Source organism: Tenrec ecaudatus, chromosome 17, assembly GCF_050624435.1.
Source record: "Tenrec ecaudatus isolate mTenEca1 chromosome 17, mTenEca1.hap1, whole genome shotgun sequence".
Classification (NCBI taxonomy): Eukaryota; Metazoa; Chordata; class Mammalia; order Afrosoricida; family Tenrecidae; genus Tenrec; species Tenrec ecaudatus.
In genome coordinates, this window is record NC_134546.1 from 39,394,348 (window position 1) to 39,411,510 (window position 17,163).

At 49.6% G+C, this 17,163-nt stretch overlaps 1 protein-coding gene across 1 annotated transcript; it reads right to left on the bottom strand.

The window, feature by feature from the left end:
- Window positions 1-630: 630 nt before the first annotated feature.
- MCFD2 (multiple coagulation factor deficiency 2, ER cargo receptor complex subunit) lies at window positions 631-9,605 on the bottom strand. The gene is made up of 4 exons (XM_075535765.1): window positions 9,470-9,605; window positions 4,650-4,810; window positions 3,401-3,557; window positions 631-2,099 (listed from the first exon to the last, which is right to left on the bottom strand). Exons 2-4 carry the CDS (start codon window positions 4,796-4,798, stop codon window positions 1,968-1,970), a joined length of 438 nt encoding a protein of 145 aa, XP_075391880.1. The 5' UTR covers window positions 4,799-4,810; window positions 9,470-9,605; the 3' UTR covers window positions 631-1,967.
- Between the last annotated feature and the right edge of the window lie 7,558 nt (window positions 9,606-17,163).

Genomic DNA, 17,163 nt, shown 5'->3' on the forward strand with positions numbered 1-17,163 from the left:
CAGACAAACCACCACTCTTCTGTGGGGCTGCATTCCTTCACCATAAAATAAAGGAGGCCCAGCAAGCAGTCCAAAGTCCCTTCCAGCTCCAAAATTGTATGATTCTGTTAAAAATCATTCCAAAGTTACTGTGGACGTGCTGTCCAGTGACCACACAAAGGCTTGTGTGGCTAAACAGCTTCGGAATGCATCTTGCTCAACGAGTTTGGCCCCCACCCCACCCCCTCTGAGCAGACGCGGTGTTAAAAAAAGATGGCAACTTGGTTCTTGCTTTTCAACCAGCAGAAGGAAAGGTGTCCTTTCCCAAACGCCAAGGACTACCTTTGCCTGGGCCTGGATGCTTTCAACAAGGTGACCTAATGACATCTTTTTGGCAAAGGAAGAAAAAAAAAACAACTCCAAAGACTCAAGAGAAAAACACTGTCATATCCCGGTGAATGTAACAGTCATCTGGATTTGGCCAGAAAACCAAGGTCTACAAAGGAATTTCAGAAAAATGCCGGGGCGTGCCTCTGCCGACAGGCCGAGTATGGGGTCTGGCGCATGCACACCATGTGCATTAAATAAACAGACCTTCGCTGGGCAGGGGGAGCGAGGGAAAGATGCTGACATGGACAAAACCGACTGCTCTTGACTTTGGTTTGCCAGTTTTATTGGTCATGAGTCCAGAATACATAATATAAATCTTTTAAAATAAGTAGATATTATAAGAATAGTTTACAATTCTGTTCTGATTGCACAAATACTTGACACAAGAAACCGTTTTTACAAATACATAGGTTCTTAGAAGAATACTTCGATAAAGAAAATAAGTCTCTATACATCTGGTAACAAGTGGTAAACAGTATCTGCCCCACCGATTCATCATTTCATGTTTTTTACAACCTGTCCATACGTCCAATAAGCTAAGTCACAGTCAGCTGCTTCTCATTGTCAACAACTGAGTCACACCGCAGGCGTTTCTAAGCGTCTTTGCGTAATCTTTCCTGATCTGAAAGAATTCACGTATTCGGGCTGAAAGAGGTCATTTAAACATCATTCCTTCTAAAATCTAATCTTGCACTGACCCAGCACTGTGCTTGGGGGCTGATTTTCTACTTCTTCGCCAGATTAGACCTGCCAGCTGTTTGGCCTGACTGTAAGCCTTTATATCTGAACAGTTTCTAAACTGCAGAAAACAAGAGTTTAGAAACCAGAGCTAAGTACAAGGATCACGAAAGCCAAAACATTTGCTATTGATTAGAGCAGAGAACGATTGTGAAGGCCCCGTCTCGCTCACACTGAATACAGAAGACAAAGGAAGTGTCCGAATGTGGCAGTTTTTATTTAAGTACTCAAAAACGGGGGAGTTCATTGCTTAGGTCTAAGGCGGTCACTTCCAAAATGCCAGAGGCTACACACAGACTCTTGAATGTCAACGCCTGACATTCTTTTGGGGCTGCAGCTTTGAAATGGCCTCAGGAGTACCCACTGGCCGGGAGCGAGCCATTATGTAGGCCGGAGGACCTTTGCAGAGAACTCCCCACGTGAGCAGAAGAGACAGGCTCACCGGGAAGAAGTGGTGCCCTCTCCACCCCTTCAGAGCTAGTTGCAATGAGTCCACTTGGCAGAGCTTGCTGTCCTGCTTTGCGGCAGCAAGACTTAAAATGAAGACGTTAGCAGTGTCCTACCGTCACACTCAAGTTCCTGAGTACTCAGCTCCATATATCGCACATTCTTAAAAAAAAAACAAAAAAACTTTACTCAGGCCCTTGTCCAATTAGAGGTTTTGCAGTCCTTGGGGACTCTGAGACATGTCCCCTTTCTCTTGACTTTTCTTTCTTACCCCAGTGTAACTAGTTGCTACAGGTGTTTGCCCAAACGCTGCAGCAATGGTTGGAGATGAGTTATTTTGCATCACGGAAAGCACTCAATCACATTATTTTGGGTCCTGTTTGCATATAGCTAGGAGGCGACCGCACGCCGGTCTACTGCAGCGATCTTGCAAATTCGGCATAGTCGATGTAGCCGTCATTGTTCTTGTCATCGTCTCTCAAAACACCATCGATTAGGTTGATCAGTTCCTCTTCGTTCATCGGCGGGACATGTTCGCTCCCTTCCTATGAAACACAAGTCAGAGGATGATGAGCTGCACAGTCCACCGGGAGGAATGCGTCGCGGATGCCCACCATGCCTGGGCTCCGGCGTGTCCAGAAAACCCCCAAGTACATGATGGCTTCGGGGAGTCCACAAAACCACCCATCAAGTCACCTCGCAGTATCGCAGATGAAGTTACACTTGCTAAACGGAAGATGCACTGAAGGCCCTTGCTGACTTTAAAAGTACTTCTGGTTCTTCCTCATTAAAGAAGCCATCCAAGTTCATCGTAGAAACCCAGCCCTGGCTTACAGAGCCTGGCTTCAGACCTTTGTAGATTTCACGACCCACAAACCCCATGCCCTAGGCAAGCTCCCAGACCATTCCCTCCCGAGGGTCAGCTCTGAGCACAGAGTGCCCTGATCCACTTGAGCACCCCTTGGGGGTCAGAGCAGGAAGGCGCTGCTGACCTCTGAGAACGTCTCCCGTGAGAACACCCCCTCCCCCAGGAGTACCCATTGTGGGCAGGCTCAAGGCGCTGGGCGTGAAGCTGGTTCCACTCCGACTTGTGGTCCTTCCATGGGCGCCTCTCCCTGCACTATCTTTGCTTTCCTAAGGCCAGCACCACGCTCACGTGCCGCACCTGCTGCATCCTGCTTCCCCTCCCGGACACCAGGCTGCCATGGCCAGCAGCCTAAGCCCCTCAGTGAAAGGCCTTTCCCAGACCCTGCTCTAGTCTGGCCAATCTCGTCAGAACTGCCGGCTGCCTCCGCAGCAAACCCACCCTGCACTCCCAGCAGCCTGTTGGAACACACCGGCCTCACAGGCCCTGCCTGTCCACTGGCTGCAGAGGCAGAGGGCCCACTGGGAAGGGAGGGCTGGAGAAGACAGAGCTCTATGCTCATCGAGAAAATGGGGTGGCTTGCCCCCCTGCCCTTGCTTACTTACAGGGCTGCTGCATAGAGTATGGAAAAGAGCCTGCTTGAAGCCACCCTGTGAACCCCGAGCCTGTATGAACACAGCGCCCGGTCCCCTCCCCCCAACAAGGGGCCCTTCTTCTCTAGTGAGAGACGTCTCCCCTGCCCTGCATTCTGCACATGGCACTGCTTCCTGAGCTTCTGTGTGCAGCAGAAACACCTGGAGCGCTTGTGATGCCCTCCATGTGCCAGCCTGCCACGAGGACCCTGGGGCAGGAACAAGGGCAAAAGAGAGGGGTGGCCAGAGAAGCAGCCAGTGCCCTGGGACTGCACAAGGCCTGGGACGCTTGGCCAGCTTGAGGGCAGAGTCCGCAAAGGGCGGCCCTCCCAGCCGCTGCCTGACCCACCTCCCTGTGGACGTGAGTGATGGCCGTGGAGAGCTCCAAGCCGTCCAGCAGATTATTGCCATCGTAATCGTGCATCTTGAAATAGTGGAGCTGCAGTTCCTGTGGGGACATCTCTGCCTCTGGCTTGATGACACCTTCCAGATGCTCCATGATATGCCTGAAAGCCAACAGTCGATCGCAGGCCTGTTACCACGAGGTGGGAACACCAGACTACTGCTGCCACCCACAGAGTCCTCAAGAGGTCAACAACTTAGAGCTCCTGACATTGAAACCAGCCCTCAGTGGCAGGGGCAGGCCACACTCCAGAACAGCGTGTGAATAGGGCCCGAGAGGGGGACCGCACCAAGCTAACAGGTTCATTTGTTGTGGGATGTGGGGAACGTGTGAGCGCTCTCCCTTCTTCGTTACCAGAATGTCATTACAGTTTGGGGCTCTCAACTTCATAAACATAAAAAAAACCCAAAAAACACAACAATTAAAGGATAGGTCGGAGAGGGCGGAGAACATCATGTGTGGTTGAGCCAGGATAAAGACTGCAACCCAGAATTCAATGCTTGGCTGTAGCCATAAAGAATCAGGTCTGTCTGAGCTCAGAAACCTCAGCTCTAGTCTGCCTTCTGGCCTTACTGTTGCGTGTGTATGTGTGTGTGTGTGTGTGTGTAGGGGTGGGGTGGAGTATCCTCGAGGGCCTCCGTCGGTAACGAGAGAACACCTGACTTCCGTGTGTGTGTGTGTGTGTGTGTAGGGGTGGGGTGGAGTATCCTCGAGGGCCTCCGTTGGTAACGAGAGAACACCTGACTTCCGTGTGTGTGTGTGTGTGTGTGTGTGTGTAGGGGTGGGGTGGAGTATCCTCGAGGGCCTCCGTCGGTAACGAGAGAACACCTGACTTCCGTGTGTGTGTGTGTGTGTGTGTGTGTGTAGGGGTGGGGTGGAGTATCCTCGAGGGCCCGTTGGTAATGAGAGAACGCCTGACTTCCGTGTGTGTGTGTGTGTGTGTGTGTAGGGGTGGGGTGGAGTATCCTCGAGGGCCTCCGTTGGTAACGAGAGAACACCTGACTTCCATGTGTGTGTGTGTGTGTGTGTATGTGTAGGGGTGGAGTGGAGTGGAGTATCCTCGAGGGCCCCGTCGGTAACGAGAGAACACCTGACTTCCAGGTGGCCATCAGGAATAGAATGCTCCATGACAGTGGTCTCCCCAGCGTATCAGGGGGCGCAGAGAGCGAGCACAGTGCGACCTCGGAATACGTACTCTTGGTTGTGCACTGTATTCTTATCCAGGCCCATGCCGGTGCCGTGTGAGGAGCTGGCTCCAGGCTCCTGGGCCCCGGCGCCCGGCAGGCTCCAGCCCGCCAGCAGGCCACACAGGAGCAAGGTTCTGAGCAGCTGCAGGAATCCCATGGTCTCAGGCACCTGGGGGTGGGGGACAGAGGATGAGGGCAGGAACACCAGAACACAGGCTGCTTCCCAGGCTGCACACAGGGTCTCCTGGGAAGCAGGCTGAAGTGGAGAGACTGTGGAGGAGACCACACCACACTGGCCCAAAGCCACCTCTGCCACCTGATGGCACCACCCAGGGCACTATGAGTCCCCGTCCCTTTCTGTGTGCCAATCACTTGGACAAGAGCTCACGGGGCTCCGAGGTCGCGCCTGCCTATGAGGTGCTCGGGCAGGTGAGAGGAGATGAGCTTGCCGCCTGGGGCCGCACGGAGGGCAGTGAGGCACTGCAGGATGACCAACCTCTGGGCAAGGTCAGAAGAAGAACTTTCCCAGGGGGAAGAAACATCTCTGAAGGATGACTAATGAGGCCACAGCCTGGTGGGCCTCGGTCGACATGCTGTGAGCCGGCAGGGCTGAAGGGACGGACTGGGACTGGGCAGGTGACTGGTGACTGGAGCAGGCGCAGGTGCAGACAAGTGGTACACCGCATCGTGTCGTCAGGAGACAGCCGAGAGGGCCCAATGAAGGCACCGTAGCCTGCCAGGTCCGGGGTGCTGGGGAGCCATCGAGGACTCGTGGCTGGAGGATGAGAGCAGGGACGGGTTCAGAATGACTAGTCTGGCGGACGGCTGGGCGTGGGGACACCGCTGCTGGACGTCAAGAAGCTTCAGCTCCTGCTCACTGACCCTAAGAGGCTCTGTGAAGTGAGGTCTTGGGAGCATGCTGCCCCACAAAGTTTTGACACCGCGCCCACTTGCAGCAATACGGTCTATGGCCTCTCCCTATGGGGACGATGCTCACTCACATGAAGAGCTCCGATAAGGTGGCACTGCTGAGCAGTGACATTATAGTGCAATTTGTCCAGTTCATACTAAAGAGGGCAGGCCACGAAAGTCGGTTCAGAATACACGTTTGTGAAAAAAAAAAAAAAAGGGAACCGTGCGTAACTATATTTCACCCACAGACAGACGACCAACAACCACTGACCAAGATCCCCTTCTGGGTCATGACCATTACAGGCATGGTGACTTTCTCCTTCGTGTTTCCTACTGTTTCTAAACTGTCTACCATTACTTTCTTAGATAAGTGGCACAAGGTCACCGATTCTGGGCCTTCCCTGTCAATGCTCCCACATTCTTGCCCAGATACTATGTGGAGAGAATAAGAGAGAGGGGAAAGGGAGTGTGTGTGTGTGTGTGTGTGTGTGTTTCATTCTCATCTCCAAAAATAAAATCATTTTAGGTGCATTTCCTTGTTTTTCAGAGGGAGGTGTCTGGCGCCTGGCACAGCCAGTGTCTCTGTACTTGTTTCCAGGAGGCAAGGTTTCTGGTTTCTCGCAGCGGTGACGGCCCAGCCAGCCAGAGCAGAACACCTCCTTCAGACCGCTCAGCTGCCATCTCTAGGACAGGAGTCAGCAGGGGGACCCAGAGCCTGCCCTGTGCAGCTCTCTCCAGCAGGCCACCTGTGGCTCAGGCAGTCTTCCCAGATGCGCTCACGTGCTTCCCCTCAGCAGGGCCCTGGTCAGTGCTTCTGCGGGCCGTGACCACCGTGTGGGCAATGGCCTTGCTAGACTGGGCGCTGCAGAAGCAGGGACCGAGGCCCCATGCCCAGCGTCTAGCCTGGTGCCTGTGACAGAGTCTGGCGGTTCATGGCCCTAGCAAGAGAAGCCCCCCAAGTCATTGAGGAATGCTGCCAAGTGTAAGGGCTACTCTCACTGAGGGAAGGGGTCTGGTGGTCAAGAGGGCTGTGCGCTGGGTCGTTTGAAGCCACCAGTCGCTCAGAGGGAGGAAGATGAGGCTGTCGGCTTCTGTAAAGATTGAGTCTTGGAAACCCGGGAGTCGTTCGACTCCATCCTCCGCGGTCACGATGAGTCAGCATGCACTCAATGGCTGTGAGGGCAATCAGTTCTGGATTTTCCTCGCTGTTGCAGGTTTCTAACCTGAGCACAGCACAAGCGAAGCGGACACCCAGAGGAGCAGGCCTCTCCAAGCGCCACTTTGCCACCGAACACTGAACGCCGCTCGGATCCAAAAGGAAATGCAGCCGCTTCCCTCTGCCGGACCAGCAGGTTGCATCATCCACAGCCCCAGCCCTTAGCCCAAGGCTGTGTACAAACAGATAAGCCCTGCAGTTCCAAGCACACCGGCCCTGCTTAGGACACTGTGAAGGCCAGGCCGCAGGAAAATCGCGAGCGGAGCGACATCTACGAAGAGACTTCAACGCACGACCTTTACGACATCTCTCATAAGCAGCCTCGGCCCTGGGAGGAAGCCCTGGCCCGGCCCGTACAGGGGAAAGCGAGCGGTCTGGGAAGACTGGCGAGAGATGCCAAAGGAGGCCACCTCCTCCACTGAGTCTTCCGGCCTTCTCTAGATGGGCCCAATGTGCCTGGTCAGCCTGGTCCGACCCCTGTGCCTCCCCCAGGCCTGCTCCAGTGTCACCAGCCCCCACTCACCGATCTGTTAGCCTCTTCCTGCCCCAGCGCCTTTGCCCCCACTGCTCCCATCTATCTGCCCGCCCACTTCTAGGTTCAGAGGTGACTTCCGGATTCTTCCCATCCACGCTAGCTTCATGCTGAAACCTCTCATTTGACTGTGACTATGCATAGCACCTGGTGGTGCTGTGGATTCGGCATTGGGCTCCTAACTGAATGATTGGTGGTTCAAACCCACCAAACACACTGTGAAAGAAAGATGAGGCTGTCTGCCCCCATAAAGATTTACAGCCTTGGAAACGCTGTATAAAACCAAAGAAATCAAACTCACCGCCGTTGAGTCGATTGTGACTCATGGCGACCCTACAGGACAGGGTAGAACTGCCCCTATGGGTTTCTGACACGGTAACCTTTTTTTCCTTGTCATGGTAGCTCTTCACGCAAGTAGAAAGCCTCATCTTTCCCCCAGGAAGTAGCTGGTGGTTTCAAACAACTGACCTCGAGAGTAGCAACCTAATGCACAGCCAGGGCTCCCCGAGGATACCGTTTTGGACTGCTATAAGCCAGAATTGATTCGATGGCAGTGGGTTATATATAGGCACATATTGCTCCCTCTTTCCCCCTCCTCTCTAACATCTATGGGCTGACCTGGAGCTAACAGACTTTCACATCTGAATCAGGGCAGTGAGCTGTTCCCTATCACAGAAGATCTAGCTTCTTGCTCCAACAACCACTGCCCTTTGGAGGCCTCTGATGAATGGTTTGGCCAGGCCCACCTTTCCCTCTCATTGTGCCATTCACCCTACCAGCTTGCCCGAGTTTGGAGCCAAGCTCCCTCCCTGTCACCCACAGCAGCTGTTTGTCAGCAGCTTTTCTCCCATGCTGGGGGCTCTCAGCTAAAGCTCAAATGTAAAGCACCCACTCTCATCAACACTCAGGCATCCTGTACGCAGAGCCAAAGAAAACCCATGACGCTGGCACTTCCCCGCATACTGCTGCCATGGCCCTGGGCTGAAGGAAGAAAATCCCAAGTTCCCAAAGAACCCGTTCTATGGGTGGAGGTTGACAAATGACCTTGAAAAAGCAGGGACGTGGCCACCGGATCTACTTGTTCAGTTGAGCTTCGAAGCCTATCTGTGCATGAAACATCCACCTATAGAGACTGGCACTGTGCAAGGGGCTGAGGCCACGGACACCCCAGACAGACCCTCCTAATAGACTCCATGTCACTGAGTGGGAGTCAGCAAGGGCCCCAGCCCACACGTGCGGACAGAAAAATGTATTAACCCAAAGGATAGCGCCTCCGGGAGAAGGAACATCAAGTACAGTGGCCTAAAGGCAGAAGGAGCTTGGGCCAGTCCAGGAACGAAACAAGGTTATGATCTTGAAGACCCAGCACAGCGGAGGGAGACAGTCTGGCCTGAAGTGAAGAGAGGGCTGGTCGTGAAGGGTCCTCCAAAAAACAGTGGGGGAATGGGAGGCACGCTCTGGTGACCAGGTCACGGTAGTGTCCTAAGACCAGCACGCTGGTTTCCCAAGATGTGGAGAACCTACAGAAGACACGAAGGGATGCAGCAGGCACCCTGCCAGTGCAGAGGCTACTGAGGTAGTTCAGGGAAGAGACAAGGGCAGCCTCAACCAGCTGTGGCTGTTGTGTGACCTAAGGCAGCCCAGAGAGCTCTGCGATACATGCGTAGCAGATGGGCAAAGGCGAAGAACGACGTCTAGGTTTCGGGCTTGGGCAACTGGTGGACGGAAAATTTCGCTGTCCTGGTCCAACCTCGCCGGGCTGGGCAGGCCCTGCCGTTTCCCAGGAGGAAGCTAGAGTAATACAGGCAGGGGGTTGGAATGCCCAGGCCCGCGTGGCCCAGGTCAGGGTGGGACAGTGTCCACCAGCACTGCTGGTCCCACATAGGGCCTGGGAACCCCTTGGGTGGGCGACGAGGGCGGGAATCGGGCCCAGTCGAGCGCAGCGGGCTGCAGAGCCGCCAGCGGGAAGAGGCCCAGATCGTGACAGGCGAGCACCCCGGCGGTGGGCAGGGACCCAGATGCCTACCCTCACCACTCCAACCTTCGAAACGACACCTGAGCCCCCAGGGAGGACCCCAGACAGATCCCGCCAGGCCGCGGACGCCACAGTCCCGTTCCATGAGCCTCCGCCCCCCAGGTGGGGCGTCCGGAGCCCCAGGCCCACTCACCGTCGCGGTCCCAAATGGTTTTCCGCCGAGACGCGAAGCCTTCTAGCATGAGCCTCGCCGGGCCCCGTCCCAGACGCTTCTTTCCCCCTCGGCTCCGCCCCGCCCCCTCTGCACTGCGCACGCGCGCGCCCTCCGGCCCGCCCATTGGTACCGCGAGGCCACGCCCCCGTCCAGGACCACGCCTGCCGACGGCTCTGGTGAGTCCACGTGTAACGGGCCGGGGTCCAACACGGGTCAGGTGGACGTCATTCCTTTATCTGCCTTCCCGGGTGGTGACGTTCGGCTTCAGCCCAAATGGATCCGTTGGACCCGCTGGGAGCTGAGGAGCAGTAGAGGGGGCGGGGCACCCGAGGTTGCTGGGCAACCGCTGAAGCCGTAGGGCCTGTCGTTCAGTGTGGGCTGTAGAAAGGAGGAACCAGATTGGGCGGATCCCAAACTAGCTTCCACCTTCCCCGGTGCTTCGGTTCCCCTCCTGCCAGGGGAACGTCGTAGGAATCCGACTTCCGCTCTCCGTGAAGCTTCCCTGTGCCCGAGCGGCTCTCGAATCGCCCTAGAGCCCGGCGTTTCCAAGATTGGCTTATTACCCCCTGCTTGCCCACCATCACAGCATCCTCAGTACCATTCCTGCCCCGACACGAATCCCACCGAGTTGCTGCGGCCCAGCGGAGACTCAGCTCCCCCGCAGGCCGACAGGCCATCCTGTTGATGGCCAGTTTTGTCTGAATTTCTGGTTGATTTTAACTTGAAGGGTTTTTGTCTTCTAATTGCTTTTAACGTTCCACTTGTTTGTGCATTTACTTTTTAAAAATTCCTTAGCGTGGTAAGAAACACGGAACATTTGCCAACTCCACCATTCTCAATGTGTCCAAATCGGTGATATTAGCATCCGCCATTTTGTGTGACCATCATACTATTTTATCTACAATGTTTTTCATCACAGAAATGAACAGAAACTGGGCGTCCCTTAGCAATAACTCCTCTTTCTCCCGTCCACTGCCCCAGGTAATCATTAATAAGCTTTAGTCTCTGCACTTTATATAATAGATATTTCATGTAAGTGGGATCATGCCATGTGTCCTCCTGTGTTTGACTTCGTTAGCATCATGTCATCTGGGTTCATCGTATTGTAGTGTATGTACTAGGATTGCAATCGCTTATGGCTGAATGATGCTCCACTTTATGCATGTGCCCTTTTGCTTCTCCCTTCATCTGTTAATGATCACTTGGGTCGTTGCTATCTTTTGCTATTATTGTTGTAGCTTTTTAAACCATGGGTTCTTTTGTATTGTATTATGTGTGGAATGAATTAATGTAAGTGTGATCATTCATATCATGTGTTGACAAGATTATCTTTATATCAGTATAAATGCTCACCAGGCAAGTTTTCCTTCTGCCATACATATGCTTGCTATTGAGTCAGAGTGACGTGATCACGGCCCTTACCAGCCAAAACATTAATTCAAGATTTTCCTATTTATTATTGTTTGCATTGCTCATAATTAATTGTTTTTCAAATACTGTTACATTAATAAACATCCTATGATTATATTATGTGGTGAGTGATCAGTTGTATGTACTAATAAGCACATTATGGGAATAATACACCTCATGGATACATTCGAAGTCAGGTCAACAGTGAAAGATAGCCTTAAATTCTCTAAGGTGTCTTGACAAGATTTAAGACCTTATGATTGGGCTAATAATATAATATTTAAATATAAAAACCATAATTAGTGTGGAGTGGGGACCCAGAGCTATCTGTAGGCAACTGGACATCCCCTTACAGAAGGGTCAGGAGAGCCAGTCAGGGTGTAGCACCCATAAAACATACAACTTTCCTCCAGTTCTTAAATGCTTCCTCCCCCCACTATCATGATCCCAATTCTATCTTACAAATCTGGGTAGACTGGAGGATGTACACTGGTACAGATAGGAACTGGAAACAAGGGGAATCCAGGACAGATAAGCCCTTCGGAACCAGTGGTGAGAGTGGTGATACCGGGAGGGTGGAGGAAAGGTAAGGTACAAAGGGGGAACCAATTACAAGGATGGACATATAACCCCCTCCCTGGAGAAGAGTCAACAGAAAAGTAGGTGAGGGAAGACATCGATCAGTGTAAGCCATGGAAAAATAATGACTTGTAAGTTATCAGGGGGGAGGTTGGGAGAGAAAGTGGGAGAGGGAGGGGGGGAAATGAGAAGCTGATACCAGGGCCTCAAGTCGAAAGCAAATGTTTTGAGAATGATGCGGGCAACAAATATATAAATGTGCTTGACAAAATGGATGGATTTATGGATTGTGATAAGAGTTTTATGAGCCCCCAATAAAATGATTTTTAAAAAGACAAACCATAAATTGGTGATAAATATTGACATCCATTTCAGCTTAGAGAATATAATTTGTGCATATTTCATCCTGTGATTTTAAAAGAAGTTTAAATTCCTGGTTATGGTATGTGCCAACATTTTCTCCCATTCATTTATTTCCCTCATTATTTTGAAATCTATCTTGTTTAGAAAAGTATCATTCTACTTTTGGGGAAAATCACTGAGAAAGTTCTTTAGCCTGTTCCTCTAGCTAGCTGTGGGGCAGCTCATTATCAGCAGTCAAAATCAGGCCAGGGGCCAACTGTGGAACAAACTGTCTATTGCTCTTGTCTAAGTTCAAGTTGAAGCCTAAGAAAAGGAAAACAAGTCCACGAGAGCCAAAATATGACCTTGATTATTTTGAGTAAAATACCACTTGAATTTCAAGAACAGATTTGACTCATGAGACACAAATGAGAGAAGACCTGATGAGCCATGGAATGACATCAAGAACATTTTACATGCTGTGGAAGCAAAGGGTCATTAAAAAGACAGGAAAGAAAGAAAAGGTCAAGGATGTCAGAAGAGACTGAAACTTGTCCTTGATCATAGAGTAACTAACGCAACAGGAAGAAAGGATGAAGTCAAAGAGCTGGACAGAAAATTTCAAAGAGCTGCTGAAAAAGACAAAGCCAAATATTGTAAGAAAATATACAAAGACCTAGAGCTAGAAAACCAAAAAGGAAGAACACACTCAGCATATCTTAAATTTAAAGAATTCAAGAAAAAAAATCAAACCTCAAATTACAATAATAAAAGATTGTATGGGCAAAATACTGAATGATGCAGGAAATATCAAAAGAAGATGGAAGGTTTGGGTGGGGGAAGGAGGGCGAAGAGAGGAGCTGACACCAAGGGCTCAAGTGGAAAGAAAATGTTTTGAAATGGATGGCAACATGTATACAAATGTGCTTGATATAATTGATGTATGGATTGTGATACGAGCTGTAAGAGCCCCCGATACAATGATTTATAAAAGGAAAGGAAAAATACTGGACGGGGGGCCCAAAACGTGACCACTCAATGAAACACTAAGAGAAAAGAAAAATGGAGGACTTCCAGCAAGATGGCGCTCAAGAAAGGGAGAGCAGGCAGACCTCATGCTGGCGCACATGCACAGAGCAGCCAATTAACAGGAAGATCTGCAAGCCGGGTCCCAGCTCGAGTCATGACGCCCCCTTCCCAAGTCAACAGCAATACAGAGGACAGTACTGGAGACACAGTGCAGGGAAAGCAGCCCGCCTGTCCTGTTCACATGAGAACAAACTACGTTCTGTACTTGAGTATGAGCCGACCCAACTGTCAGCCGAGGCTCCTAATTTTACCACAAAACTGCATACAAAATGTGCTGAAACACTCAGCTTATACTCAAGTATATATGGTGAGGGGGGCGGTGAGAGAGAGAGAGAGAGAAAATAAATAGACTTCCTTCTGAAGCACCAAGCCCTGAGGGCAAGGATCCTGCTTGGAGCAGCTAGTTTGCAGGGAGGACTGCAGAGCTACATCAAGCGTTGTAGAGGTCAGCACTGAAGATGCAGCGAGGGCAGTGCAGTGGGTCTGAGCTCCCACATGGGAGCAGACCAAGAAGGGAATACAACAGATCAGCGATGGGAACAGAGCCACAAAGCCCCAGAGGAATCCCAAAAGTAGATTCCTGACTCTGGGGGCAGTGCTTTGCACCTCATCTGAACTGGCTGGGGATGTTCACAAAAGTCAGCAAGTAGACCTGGAACTATATGTTGTTTTAAATTTAAAATTTCCCCTTTCTTTTTCCTGTCTATCTTTATAAGATAGACAGGACAAGCAATCTCAAGGCGAGAACACAATCAACAAAGGTTTAGGGTGTGGACCTGGGAGGGAAGGAGATGGGGGTAGGGTAGCAGTGAGCTAATATATCAGAAACAGGAGAATAGCAAAGGACCTACAACCAACAAGGAGGCTGTAGGGTCTCTGGTGATGTTTGATCAATTGAGATGAACCAAAGAAGAATTACTAAGAGGCGAGGATGATAGTTGGGCAGGAGGAAAGAAAAAAATAGAGTAAAAATTATGTATATAGGTATTAATATAGATATGTATATATGTAAAGATAAATATACAAAGAGAGGTGTATTTTTCTATGTATGTATATATAAATAAATACAATACGGAAGCAGATGGACTTTGGGCCTCTACTTAAATCCTGCCTCAGTACAAGAACGGTTTGTTTTAATAATGTGGTACTGTATGATACTCACCTTCTAGACATGATCACTGAAGACAAAATGGGTACATAAGTAAATGTGGTGAAGAAAGCTGATGATGCCCGGCTATTAAAAGATAGAATAGCTAGGGTCTTAAAGGGTTGAAATTAAACAAGCAGCCACCTAGCAGGGAAGCGACAATGTCCACATGGAAGAAGCACGCCAGCCTGTGTGATCATAAGTTGTCCATGGGAGTCGGTATCAAAAGTTCAAAAACAAGTAATCAAACTGATGTGAAGGAAAATAGGTAAGGTGGAGATCCAAAACCCACCTGTAAGCTAGTTGGAGAGTCCCTCATAGAAGGACCACACAGAAGGGACAATAAATCCAGGGTGAGTAGAGCACTGATGAAACACACAACTATCCTCTAGTTCTTTCAGATTTCCTCCTCCCACTATTATGGCCTTAGTGTTACCTCACTGCTCTTGATAGACCTGCATATGCACATTGGTACAATCAAGATCTTTCAAAGTGCACGGAAGTCAAAATAGATAGACCCCTCAGATGCAGTAAGGGGAGTAATGACTCCCGGAGGATATGGGAAGAGCAGGGTGAGGGGCAGGGGGGACAGATAGCAGAGATGACTGTATAACCCCACTCAAAGGGAACGGACTCAGAATTTTAGGTCATTGGATACATGGATGGTAGAAGTTTTGGCAATAACAAAATAATAATAACATATTGAGGGTTCAGGGGGTGGCAGGGTGGGAGTGGGAGAGGATAAAGAGCTGATATCAAGGAACTCAAGAAAATAAAATCTTTTGAGAATGATAATGGCAGCAATTGTACAATTATGCTTGTTCTAACGGAACTATTGATTGTATTAATATCTGTAAGAGCTCCTAATAAAATGTTTTAAAAAAAGAAAGAAAGAAAAATGGAACTACCATATGAGCCAGAAATTCCGTTCTTAGGTGTATACCCAAAAGACCTGAAAGCAGAGACTCAAAAAGAGATTTACACACTGTGTTCATTGCAGCACTGTCCGTACAGTGGTTCTCAACCTTCCTCAGGCTGCGGCCCTTTCATACAGTTCCTCATGGGGTGGTGACCCCCAACCATCACATTATTTTTGTTGCTACTTCCTAACTGTAATTTTGCTACTATTATGAATCAGGCAACCCTTGTGAAAAGGTCGTTCGACCCCCAAAGGGGTTGTGACCCACAGGTTGAGAACCATTGATCTAGATGTGTATTAACAGAAGAAAGGATAAACAAAAGAGTACATACAAACAATAGAAAACTCCTTGGTCAATAAGAGATATTAAATCTTGAGTCACGATAAAATGTAGGTGAAGCTTGAAGAAATTATGCGGAGTGAAATAAGTAAGTCACAAAAGGATCAGTACTGTGTGACCTCACTCACCCTTGTATCTAAAAGGACAAGGACAGGTAAATGCATCGAGACCAAAGTGTAATTGAATGGAAACAGGAAACACAATGAGGAAGAAGGATGAGGGTACACGGGATGGATTGCAACGGATGAGTTGAAACAATGTATGAATTGTTGAATGTAAAATTGGTGATCTGCTCTGTAAACCTTCACCTAATTCACACACGTGGTAAACTGAGGGACTGAATGAGAATGTAGTACAGCTAAATCCTTTGTGCTCAAAATTACGGGTCTGGAAAGCTGACTCCGGTTGGGGAAGACCCTCACGGTTTAGAGATATAAAGAACTCTTAATACACATTCACGTGACTGGACACAGTTTCTCTGATTAAATCCACCCCCCACAAGGAGCTGCCTTAAAGGGGCTGCTGTAAAAGATGTCTCATACTTGCGTCTGGCTTGTCCCTGTGCCTGGAGGTTAAATGTAGCAACCCCCTGGAGAGGGCTCAGATGGGTTTGCGGTCAACTAACACTAGGTCAAGATGATAACTCATGTCACTGCTTGTTTATTATGTTACTTATGATATCACCCATTGAGTATGACATGCACGCCTTATGAAAGATCCATAATCCCCATTATATGTACCCATTGGAAATGCATTTACTCTCTCAGCCCTGACATGGGATGAGGAATCCCTGTGCCCTGCTGCCTGTCTGTTTGTCTTTCATCTTTTCCACAATTGCAAATTCGCTCCTGAGGACTGTTTTGAGTGTTGGGGACCCCATCACCCAACACATAAATTTTTTATTAAACAAAATGTCCCGAGTAGTCATTTTGTTAATTAGCTATCTCAGGGATTTATAAGAGAAAAATGTGTATATAGGGTATCTCACATACAGTTGTTTAAACAATTAAAATGATTTTTCATCAAATACTATGGAACTCAATGGAAGACAGTCCAGAGGCTTCTATGACAAGCGCTAGTTCCGGAGGGCCCCGGCGGAAGCCTTCACCAGGAGCGGCTCTCCTACTCAGTGCCTGTGGTCACAGGTTGGGTGTTCCACGTGATCATCACTTTCCCTACCTCGGATGGAAGAAGGAATACAGGATTGAAGACTCTTCCTGACAGGTCCTTCGAGAGCTTTTCTAAAAATTCTGCTCAGGTGGTTCTGTTTACACCTCTTTAGTCAGAACCACACTTAGTTACAAGGGAGACTGGGCACATCGAAACAAGATCCATCGAATTGGAAACAAAAGTATGGCACTATTTACAAAGGAAAGAGGTGAGAATGGTCATTAGACAGGCAATTGGCAGTGTCTGCCACAGGCATGGTATAAGGCAGTGGAAAGAACCGGGTTTCTTTCTCAATATCTCTCTCTCTCTCTCTCTCTCTCTCTCTCTCTCTCTCTCTCTCTCTCTCTCTCTCTCTCTCTCTCTCTCTCTCTCTCTCACACACACACACACACACACACACACACACTGTACTCTCTACTCCTGGACTGCAAGGACATTAGTGTCTTAGTATTTAGGAGTGCAGATAAGTATACAAACACAACCTATTAGGACATATGCCGATAGGATCTTAGGTACATTTGAAAAGACTAGTTAAACAGGCAAAGAGAGTCTGGAAGCTAAGGACACTGATGCCCAGAATCGCTGTGCACAAGGTTTGTTAGGAGGTTTTATTCCCAGAGGGGAAGGTGGTACTGACATGGGAGCGCAGGATGGATATAGGGAACTTGGGAGTGTTT